Consider the following 12,135-nt stretch of genomic DNA (forward strand, 5'->3'; position numbering starts at 1 on the left):
GGCAGTCCCCTCGTGCACCACATTAAAAGATCCCTCCGTCGTCTCCTCCCGCGCCAGCCGGACAAAGAGCTGGCGGCGGAAGGAGAACACGTGGCGCAGGCTGTTCTCCCTGAGGCCGAGCGGTATGGGGTTGATCCCCGACCTTACCTCCCCCAGTTGGTGTAGGTGAGGGAGGAGGAGCTCAGCGGAAACAAAGGGCGGGAAGTTTGAAATGATGACCCTCTGCGCGGTGGCCTCGAGAGGGTCCACCGGCAGGAACGTCCCGCCCACCGTGAGCCCCTTTTCAAGGGCCAGGGACACCGCCCGCTCCGACCCCAGGAAGAACACGGCCTTCCCAGACATCTTGGAGGCTGCGACAATGGCCGAGGGGCCGACTACCCCAGCCATCGCCCGCACGCACTCCTCGATGGTCATTGTGGGGTGAGTGTAGCTCTTGACCCCGTGTTTTTTAGTAATGAGTCTGAAAGGTGGCAGGGCAGCGGGTGGCGCAGGAGGGGCCGTGGAAGCGGTTGCCACCTGCGCATACGTCCTTGCTGGCCCTGCCACCGGCGTGGATGGGGTCGCCATCACGGGGTCCCTTTAAGGGCTACACCCACCCCAAAGTCACAGGCCTTAATGGTCTTTAATGGCCTCGTATATTAACTGAGCAGAGGAGCCCTTAACGAGGCCCCTCTCCCCTCGTTGACAATTGGGGAGAGGCCTTGCTCCCTCTGCTCAGTTGTCTTAATTGGGTTTTGTTTTTTTTTTAAATTAGGAAGAAAAGGGGCCTCAGAGAGAGAGGGGAGAAACGGAGGGTAACGGAGAAAGAGAGAGGGGGGTGGGAAGGGGGGGGGGCTGCGAGGGCAGGTCTCCCCTCGCAGCTGTGGGTGGGTGCACTCCCCAGATGGCAAAACACACACAAAAAACACAGTCTTTGGGTTGGTCTTCAGGTGGGGGGAGAAGACGTCTTCACCTGGGGTAGCTGGAGCCACCAGGCACACAATCCTAAACGATCTTTAATAGGGTGATTAATGACAATCTTCAGCCTGGTAGCTCCAGCTATCCCAGGCTAGGCAAATGTGGGGGGGGGTGGGGGGGGTTCCAATTGTGGGGGGGGCCTAGTTGTAAGCAAGGCCCCCACACACACTACCACACACACACACACCCCCCGCGATGTTCCGGCCCTCAGTGGTCTTCTTTCCTCCCCCCACCGATACAACAAAGTCTGTTTGGGGAAATGCACCCACACCCACCTGTAGAATGTAGAGTCTCCCTCCTTCCACACTGGATGTTGTTGGTTTTTCCCCCTCTCTCCAACTCTTTGCAGAATGGTGAAAAAGATGTTGAAAGTTTTCTGCTTCCTCCTCCTCTCCCTCTGGATAGAAGTTGGTGTTGAAGCCCCTTCCTTCCTTCTCTTCCTGGGCTGGTCTCAGGGCTCTCCAGGCAGGAGCTCAAGTTGCTAGCAGCTCTCCTCACTGCTCACAGCTCCAACTGAGCAGGACACGCCTCTACTGCTCCACCATTGGTCCCTTGTGCATGAAACTCTTTTGAGTTTACCTGCGAAAACATAAAACATTAAACGGTGCCACCCGACCTGGGTGACACTCCAGACATTTACAAGGCCCTTTTTTTTTTCCCCCCCTTTTTTGTGTTTTTTTTTGTGTTTTTCTTTTTTTGTTTTTTTTTTTTGGGCACTAAAATCACAATTTTCCCCAGTGCCCCCTATAAAAGGGAAGGGGGACACTAAAAGCACCGGCAATTAAAACAAATTAAACTTAAAAACGTAAAATCAAATTAAAATTTGGTTGCCGGGCGTGATGATGCACTCCAGTCCCTCCGGTGCCCACCTCTCGCGGAAGGCCGCGTCCCTTGTGCATGAATGACAGAAGGATAGTTTGCAGGTGAAGCAGGTAATCAGGGAGGCGAATGGAATGTTGGCCTTCATTGCGAGAGGGATGGAGTACAAAAGCAGGGAGGTCCTGCTACAACTGTACAGGGTATTGGTGAGGCCGCACCTGGAGTACTGCGTGCAGTTTTGGTCACCTTACTTAAGGAAGGATATACTAGCCTTGGAGGGGGTACAGAGACAATTCACTTGGCTGATTCCGGAGATGAGGGGGTTATCTTATGATGATAGATTGAGTAAACTGAGTCTTTACTCTTTGGAGTTCAGAAGGATGAGGGGTGATCTTATAGAAACATTTAAAATAATGAAAGGGATAGACAAGATAGAGGCAGAGAGGTTGTTTCCACTGGTCGGGGAGACTAGAACTAGGGGGCAGAGCCTCAAAATACAGGAAAGCCAATTTAAAACCGAGTTGAGAAGGAATTTCTTCTCCCAGAGGGTTGTGAACCTGTGGAATTCTCTGCCCAAGGAAGCAGTTGAGGCTAGCTCATTGAATGTATTCAAATCACAAATAGATAGATTTTTAACCAATAAGGAAATTAAGGGTTATGGGGAGCGGGCAGGTAAGTGGAGCTGATTCCACGGCCAGATCAGCCATGATTTTTTTGAATGCCGGAGCAGGCTCGATGGGCTAGATGGCCTCTTCCTGTTCCTAATTCTTATGTTCTTATGTTGTTATGGTATGGGGTGGAACCTTGGTATGTGTCACACCATTTTTGCTAGTGAATTGTGCAAATTCTTCTGAACAAAATTGTGGTCCATTATCCGAAACAATTTCTTCAGGGAGGCCAAATGAAGAAAATAATTTTTGTAAAATGTCCAATGTTTTACTTGTTGTTATTTTCCACATTGGAAACACCTCAACCCACTTCGAATGGCTATCAATCACAATGAACAATTGTTGTCCTTCTAACTCAGCAAAATCAATATGCAGCCTTTGCCACACCCTGGGAAGCCATTTCCATGGCTGTAATGGTACTGGTGGTGGTTGCTTGCTCACCGATTGACTCACGATGTACTCTATATCTGAAGACCTGGCCACCATAAATAACTGTGCGCAAAACTCTTGGTCAAGCACATTTCCAGTGCTGGTCATGGAGATCTCCTAATAATTTGGACCTGAATTTATTTGTGATAACCAATCTTGCACCCCACATGATATAATCTTTGTCGGGTGATAATTCATTCCTACAAATGAAGAATGGATGTGTATCTTTGTCTGTTACCTGGCCATCCATTTGCAATATACTCATACACCTTTGACATAACTGGGTCATATTTGGTTGCTCTACCAATCTCTTCAGCTGTGACTGGCAGTTCACCAATGTATGAAAAATAAAATACTTCTTCCCTATCGGGTGTAACTTATGATGGGGAAGGCAATCTAGGTATTGCATCAGCATTACTGTGATCAGCTGATCGTCTGTATTCAATATCGTATGTATATGCTGACAAAATCAAAGTCCATCTCTGCATTTGGGCTGCAGCTAATGTTGGAACTGGGGACTTTGGATGGAGGATTGCTGTTGGGGGCTTATGGTCCATAACGATGGTAAACTTACGACCATACAAGTATTTGAGAAACTTCTTGACCCCAAAAATTAATGCCAAAGCTTCCCTTTCAATTTGCGCATAATTACTCTCACCGGTACTGAGAGTGCGTGATGCAAAAGCAATTGGTCTCTCCTCCGTACTACGTGATACATGAGAGATCACTGCCCCAACTCCATACGGAGAGGCATCACATGCTAGCTTAATCTCCTTAGATATGTCATAGTGAACTAACATGGTGCTCTCTACCAATTTGTTTTTACACTCCTTGAATGCTGTCTCGCATTTTTTTGACCACTTCCAATGGACCTGTTTTTTCAATAGTTCATTCAGTGGATGCAATACTGTAGCCAAATTTGGTGGGAACTTCCCATAATAGTTCAAAAGACCCAAGAATGAACAAAGTTGAGTGACATTCCTGGGAGTGGCTGCATTTCTAATTGCATCCAGCTTTTCCATGGTTGGATATAAACCATCTTGTCTACTCTGTACCCTAAGTACTCCACTGAGTTTTTAAATAACTCACACTTATGAGCAGACACTCGTACTCTGTGCTGCTCTAGCCGTTTGAGGACTTCATTCGATATGTTATTCTAAATTTGCTTATCTGGTGCTGAAATTAATATGTCATCCAAATAACATACTATCCCTTCAATACCTTGCAAAATCTAGTTCATCACCTCTTGGAATATGGCAGGGGTGGAAGACACTCCAAACGGTAGCCTATTAAATTGATATAGGCCTAGATGAGTATTTATAGTCAAACATGATTTGGACTCCTCATCTAGTTCAAGCTGTAAGTAAGCATTTGTAAGATCCAGTTTTGAGAAGATCTGACCACCTGTCAGTGTTGTGAACAAATCTTCTATATTCGGCAATGTATTGGGGACATTACCCTCTAGAACCTGGTTTACGGTTACTTTATAATCACCACACAATCTTACCTTACCATCGGACATAGGTACAACAACAATGGGTGTAGCCCAATTACATCGATCTATCTTACAAATAATGTTCTCAGTCTCTAGTCTTTTGAGTTCTTGCTCAACTTTCTCCTTGAGTGCATATGGTACGGAACGTGGCTTGTAGTAAATTGATCTAGTGTCCTTCTGTACCCTGACACTCGTCTTGAAGCCTTGGATCGGACTGCCCGTTTCGCAGAACACCTTCGGATACTTCTTGATAACCTCATATGTTGATGAAAATCTCGCTTCCACACAGAAAATCTTACTCCAATCCAGCTTCAATGAGCTCAACCAATTTCTTCCTGGTAAGGCAGACTTTTCTCCTTTCACTACTATTAGAGGCAAATTCTGAAATTGATCTTTATATTTCACCGATACGGTGATATGACCTACCACAGGAATTTTCTCTCCTGAGTAGCCTCGTAGCTCTAGCTTGGATTTCTCCAGTTGAAAATCACGCAACTTGTCGCGATATAGTGACTCCGGGACTATACTCACGGATGCACCAGTGTCAATTTCCATTGGTATCTTGAATCCCGCAACATCTATGTGAATTTTGATGCTCTCCGAATCGCTGTCCGTTAACCTCGTGCTCCTGATGATGTGTAACTCTAACATCTCCTCGTCCTGTTCTTGTTCTTCCATGCTATGTAGTCTCTTGGGATTTCTACTCATAGCTTTGAACGCTGGACTCATAGCTTTAAAAACTGGTTTACCCTTCAGTCGGCATGCCTTCGCAAGATGCCCAGTCTTTCTGCAGAAGAAACTCTGCCTTCACGTATGGACAACTTTGAGCAATGTGTTGTCCCAGGCACCTAGAGCACGACTTTGATGCTCTGTTAGAATTTCCAGTTTCTGAGACTTTGGGCCCTCACCGTCTTTTACTTTCAACCTGCAGGTGATTTACCTTGGTTGACTGACGACCATAATTATTATTTAATTCACGGGAATATTGTTCAGACATGCCCATTGACCTCGCTGTCTGACAAGCAATCTCAAAAGTCAAGTCATCCGTCGTCAATAACTTCCCTCTGATCGCGTCATTTTTCACCCCACAAACAAAACAATCCAGTAATGCTCGGTTTTGAAAGTTTCAAAAATTATAGTGCATCGATAGTTTTTTTAATGCTACGATGTAATCACTGATATCTCCATCAGCCTTTTGATTCCGAATCCCAAAACGATAGCTTTCAGCAATTTCTAACGATTTGGGGTTATAGTGCTGCTCCAGCTTCATTAAAATCTTTTTAAGCATTGTCTCCTTTGGCTCATCAGGCACAAGCAGATTTACAAGGGTTCCGTAGAGTGTCGGACTCGCCTCCGATAAGAAAATCGCGTTCTTATGTTCCAACACAGCCCAGTTCTGATATCTTCACAGAGCACAGCAAATCAGCTCCTAACATGGCAGGCAGCTCTCTCGGAAGCCTCCAGAATCTGCCTGGTTCTGTTTATTATTAGCTATGCAGTTGCAATACCCAACGTCCACATCCACAGTGTGGAGCTACAAACATTACAAGCTTACAGACATTACAGTGTGTGTTACGATAAGTGAGAGGGTAGTAAGTGTGTAAATGTGATTGTGTGCATGTGAAAAACTGAGGAGTGAGAGAGAGCGTGTGCTTGTGAGTGAGTGTCTGTGCACAAGTGCATGTGCATACAAGTATATCCGTGCACCAGATTAGTGTTTTCACCAGATTTCTTTGTTTTATCTGTAAAGGTCTGAATGCCCAGTGAGCTGAGCCGTGGGCAGCATCTGTTCCTTCAGGTGGAGAGAGGGTCCTCACAGCAGGACTCATCCCCTCTCAACTGAGTATTCTATATCAACCTGCATTTATATAGCACCATTCACAGCCTCAGGATGTCCCAAAGTGGTTTACAGACAATGAAGTACTTTTTTGAAATGCAGTCACTGTTGTAATATAGGAAACACCAAAAAATTTATGCACAGCAAGCTCCCAAAAGCAGCAATGTGATAATGACCAGATCACCTGTTTTTTAGTGATAGTTGAGGGATATATATTGGCCCCAGGACACTGGGCAGAACTCGTTCTGCTCTTCTTTGAAATAATGCCATTGCATCTTTTACATCCACCTGAAAGGGCAAACAGGGCCTCGGTTTAACGTTTCATCCTCCGACAGTCCTGCACTGGGAAAGTCAGTTTGGATTATGAGGCTGAAGTCTCTGAAGTGGGAAGGAGGTTGAAGTGGGAATTCAAATGCACAATCTTCTGAGAGAGAGTTCTAAACCCACTGAGCCATGGTAGAAACTCCATGTTAATGGCTGCCCAGCTTTGAGTAGAAATATCTACTCGAAAGAAATATCTCAAGGACACAAACGGTTAACAGTTTGCTTACAACGCAAGGCAAAGTCATGTTTTCTCTCATCTTCCCCATTTCCTGATTTAACTCACAGAGACACATCAACCCTTTCTAACCCTTTCTAGACAGAGGGAGCAGCACAGGAAGAAGCCATTCGGCCCCAGCAGTGTGTGTCGACAATTACTCCCCAGGCGAGCAGTCGGACAGGCCCTGGGTAAGTAACGCAATGATAGTAATTCTCTTCCATGACCAACGTCTTCCTTTGATGGTGTTGTGACTTTATAAAGACAGATTTCAATGATTGATGCCTTCTAAAGATTTCTACTTATTATTGAGATCTGGGATTGGGGCTCCATTCTGTCTACAGGACATCTTCCGAGTTCAAGGGATGAGGGGAGTCTGGAGACTTGAGGCTAAAATCCAGGTCGATGCTCTCAATGGCATTATTGAGGGAGTGCTGCACTGTCGGAGGTGTCGTCTTTCGGGTGCGGTGTTGAACCAAGGACCTGTCTGCCCTCTCAGGGCAATGTAAAAGATCCCATGGCCACTATTTCCAAGTCCTAAGTCCTGGGGCCAATATTTATCCCTCAACCAACATCACTATAAAACTGATTATCTGGTCATTGTCACATTGCTGTTTGTGGGAGTTTACTGTGTTCAAATTGGCTGCTGCGTTTCGTACACTACAGAAGTGAATGTATTTCCAAAGTGCTTCATTGGCTGTAAACGCTTTGGGATGTCGTAAGGTGGTGAAAGGCACTGTAGAAATGTAAGTATATCTTTGTTTATCTTTCTTAAATCCTCGTAAATAACTGCAGAGCAACTATCATCCCACAGTGAATCAAAGTAGTCTGTGAAGACATTGTCTAAAAGCAGTTTTGACCTCTCGAGAGCTGTCGGACAAGACGTGAGGTCTCAGTAATTGCTTTCTCTTTCAGACTTTGCGAGTGAGAAGTTGATGAAACAGTTGGGCGCGAACAATGATGAGAACATTTTACTTCCTCCTATTCCTTCTCCAAGGTAATATCATTGTCAGCTCGGATATATTTACGGTTAATAGTCTTTGCAACAGATCATCGGCCTGGATTACAAACTCAAGTCTCCGGACTTCCCTCACCCCTTCAACTAGGAAGTTCCGTTTCCTGCTGAATTCCAGTTCTATTTCCTGCTTTTCTGTGACATCACAGGCTGACCTCCGGGCCCCTCGCTCGTCGCCGACCTCTGAGCCTCCCGCTCCTTGCCGACCTCCGGGCCTCCCGCTCCTTGCCGACCTCCGGGCCTCCCGCTGCTGAGTGCATTATTCCCCTGCACCCCACTGATTTCAGATTCGTCTTCAAACTACGTTTCCGATCTCTGCCCGCTCACAGCCCTCGTCCGGGCATGTAGATGTTTGGCTGGTTGATTGATAAGTATCTTTTTCTTTTATAACGGATAAGTCTAATTACAGTGATGGCAGGGCAGCTCAGTCCTGTGGAGTGCATGTCCTGCGGCATGTGAGAAGTCCTGGACGCTATGCACAGCCTAGACAACCATGTGTGCAGGAGGTGTATCCAGCTTCAACTACTCGAGCTCCACTTTTCGGAGATTGGGCAGCGGCTGGAGTCACTGCGGTGCATCCGCTAGGCTGAGAACTACGTGGCTAGCATGTTTCAGGAGGTGGTCACCCCGCAGCTTAAAAGCATGCAGGCAGAGGGGAAGTGGTTGAACACCAGACTGAAGAAGAATGCTAGGTAGTTAGTGCAGGAGTCCCCCCACTGAGTCCATCTCGCATTCCAACTGATATTCTCTTCTGAGTACCGGTGAGGATGGTGGTGCCTCTGGGGAGTGCAACCAGAGCCAAGTCCAAGGCACCACAGGTGGCTTAGTTGCTCAGGGGAGAGGGACAAAGAATAAAAGCGCTTTCGTGATAGGGGATACAATAGTTAGGCGAACAGACAGACATTTCTGCAGCCGTGGACATGACTCCAGGATGGTTTGGTGCCTCCCTGGTGCCAGGGTCAAGGATGTAACAGAGCAGATGCAGGGCATTCTAGGGGCAGAGGGTGAACAGCCAGAGGTCGTGGTCCATATCGGGATCAATGACATAGGTAGAAAGAGGGATGAGGTCCTGCAGGCAGAATTTAGGGAGCTAGGAGAAAAATTAAAGGGTAGGAGCTCAAAGGTAGTAATCTCCGGGTTACTACTGGTGCCACGTGCTAATCAGTACAAGAACAGAAGGATAGAGAGGATGAATGCGTGGCTGAAGAGTTGGTGCAGGAGGGAGGGCTTTAAATTCCTGAGGCATTGGGACTGCTTCTGGGGGAGATGGGACCTGTACAAATCAGATGAGTTGCACCTCAACAGCACCGGGATCAATATCCTCTCGGGGAGTTTTGCTGGTGCTGTTGGGGAGAGTTTAAACTAGCTTGGCAGCGGGATGGAATCCTGAGAACAAATTCAATAGGGAAGGAAGTAAAGCTGAGATTGGCAAGAAAGAATGTAGAAAGTGAACACATAAGACAGAGGAAACAAGAGTTAGCAAATAGTGTCAAGGAGGTCTTCCTATACTGAATGGTATAAACTCCGATGCAAGGAGGATAGCGAACAAGGTGGATGAGCTGAGAGCACAGGTAGACACTTGGGAGTATGATATTATAGCCATTACAGAAACATGGCTGAAAGAGGGGCAGGTTTGTCAGTTCAATATTCCTGGTTACTAGATTTTTAGACAGGACATAGAGGGGCATAAAAAGGAGGTGGGGGGGGGGGGGTTGTGGTATTGATTAAAGAACTATTACAGCTGTGAGGAGGGATGTTATGTTAGAAGGTCATCACATGAGGACATATGTGTCGAACTGAAAAATAAAAAAGGGGCGATCACACTGCTGGGTGCGTATTATAGACCCCCAAATAGTGGGAGGGAGATAGAAGAGCAAATATGTTGTTAAATTTCTGTGAAGTCCAAAAACCATAGGGCAGTAATAGTAGGGGATTTCAACGATCCTAATATTGATTGGGACAAATATAGTGCGAAGGGTATAGCGGGTGCAGAATTCCTAAAATGCATTCAAGAGAACTTTTTTAGTCAGGATGTAACAAGCCCAACATGTGAAGGGGTCAGTTCTGGATTTAGTTTTGGGGAATGAAGCTGGGCACGTGGAAGGGGTATCAGTGGGAGAGCACTTGGGTTTCAATAACCATAATTCACAAATTTAAGTTATGGATAAGGACAAGGAAAGACAAGGAATAAAAACCCCAAATTAGGGACAAGCCAACTTTGCTAAGATGAGAAGTGAGTTGGCCACAATGGACTGGAAATAGCTAGTGTCGGAACAGTGGGAGGCATTCAAGGAGGAGATCCACAGGGCTCTGGCCAAACGTGCCCTTAAAGAAAAAAGGTGGGAATAACAATTCTAGAGCCCCTTTATAGGGGAGGATAAAGAAAAAAAGAGAAGCTTATGTTATATACCAATGGCAAAATACTGTAGAATCTCTGGAGGAATATAGAAAGTTCAGAGGTGAAATTAAAAAGGATATTATGAATGCTAAGAGAGAGCATGAAAAATTCTTGGCATGTAAAATCAAGGAAAACCCAAAGATATTTTATAAATATATTAAGATCAGGAGGATAACTAAAAAAGAGTAGGGCCGATTAGAGACCATGAGGGTAATCTGTGTGTGGAGGTGGAAGATGTGGGTATGGTTCTTAATGAATATTTGCATTTGTTTTCACAAAGGAAAGGGGCAATGCAGATACTCAAGGAGGAGTGTGAAATTCCGAATGAAATAAACATAATGAGAGAGGAGGTATTAAGGGGTTTAGCAGCTTTGAAATTGGGTGTCCCCAGGCCCAGATGAAATGCATCCCAGGCTGTTGAGCGAAGCAATAGAGGAAATAGCAGAGGCCTTGACCATCATTTTCCAGTCCTCTTTGGATTCAGGCATGGTGCCGGAGGACTGGAGGACTGCTAATGTTATAGCCTTGTTTAAGAAGGGAGAAAGTGATAGGCTGAGTAATTACAGGCCTATCAGCCTAATCTCACTGGTGGAAAAATTATTGGAAAAATTCTGAAGGACATGATAAATCTATATTTAGAAAGGCAAGGATTAGTTAGGGAAAGTCAGCATGGATTTGTTAAGAGAAGGTCATCTTTGACTAACCTGATTGAATTTTTCGATGAGGTAATCAGGAGGGTCGATTAGTGTAGTGCGTACGATGTAGTGTATATGGACTTTAGCAAAACTTTTGATAAGGTCCCACATGGCAGATTGGTCATGAGGGTAAAACCCATGTGATTCAAAGTGGCAAGTTAGATCCAAAATTGGCTTAGAGTTGGAAGCAAAGTGTAATGGTTGATGGATGTTTTTGTGACTGGAAGGTTGTTTCCAGTGGGGTTCCGCAGGGCTCAGTACTGGGTCCCTTGCTTTTTGTGCTATACATCAATGATCTAGATTTGAATGTAGGGGGGTATGATTAAAAAGTTTTCAGATGACACTAAAATTGGCTGTGTGGTTGATCATGAAGAGGAAAATCGAGGACTGCAGGAGGATATCAATCTACTGGTCAGATGGGCAGAACAGTGGCAAATAGAATTTCATTCAGAGAAATGTGAGGTAATGCACTTGGGGAGGGCTAATAAGGAAAGCATATACACATTAAATGGTAGGCCACTTAGAAGTGTAGATAAACAAAGGGACCTTGAAGTGCTTGTCCACAGATCCCTGAAAGTAGCAGGCCAGGTGGATAAGGTGGTTAAGAAGGCATACAGAATTGGCCGAGACATAGAATACAAGAACAGGGAGGTTATGCTTAAATTGTATAATACACTGGATAGGCCACAGCTGGAATACTGCGTGCTGTTCTGGTCGCCGTATTATAGTAAGGATGTGATTGCACTGGAGACGGTGCAGAGGAGATTTAAGAGGATGTTGCCTGGAATGGAGAATCTTAGCTATGAAGACAGATTGGAACAGAGGAGGCTGAGGGGAGAACTCATTGAGGTGTATAAAATGTTGAGGGGCCTGGATATAGTGGATAGCAAGGGCCTATTTCCCTTGGTGGAGGGGTCAATTACAAGGGGCCATAGGTTTAAGGTGGTTGGTGGAAGGTATAGAGAGGATTTGAGGGGAGGCTTCTTCACGCAAAGGGTTGTGGGGGTCTGCAACTCACTGCTTGGAAAGGTGGTAGGAGGCGAAATGCTCACCACATTTAAAAGATGTTTGGATGGACACTTGAAGTGCCATAACCTGCAGGGTTACGGACCTAGAGCTGGTAAGTGTGATTAGACTGAATAACTTGTTGGCTGGCGCAGATACGATGGTAGCAACTTCAGGGAATCGAATAAAGCCAGAGTGGTCTCCTGGACTAATTTCGATCGCCTGCATGGGTTGGAATGGAATTTTCTCAGAATTTTTTCCCCAATTGGACTGGGCTTT

At 45.7% G+C, this 12,135-nt stretch overlaps 1 protein-coding gene across 1 annotated transcript in view; it reads left to right on the top strand.

Moving 5' to 3' along the window:
* Positions 1 to 6,851: 6,851 nt before the first annotated feature.
* LOC139262020 (myelin-associated glycoprotein-like) overlaps positions 6,852 to 12,135 on the top strand; it is an 82,033-nt gene continuing 76,749 nt past the window's right edge. The window contains exons 1-2 of the mRNA XM_070877184.1: positions 6,852 to 6,934; positions 7,659 to 7,740. Coding sequence (XP_070733285.1) covers positions 7,701 to 7,740 — 40 coding nt within the window. The 5' untranslated portion in view covers positions 6,852 to 6,934; positions 7,659 to 7,700. The remainder of the gene's footprint in view (positions 6,935 to 7,658; positions 7,741 to 12,135) is intronic.

The sequence above is a fragment of the Pristiophorus japonicus genome, chromosome 4, assembly GCF_044704955.1.
Source record: "Pristiophorus japonicus isolate sPriJap1 chromosome 4, sPriJap1.hap1, whole genome shotgun sequence".
Taxonomy (NCBI): domain Eukaryota; kingdom Metazoa; phylum Chordata; class Chondrichthyes; family Pristiophoridae; genus Pristiophorus; species Pristiophorus japonicus.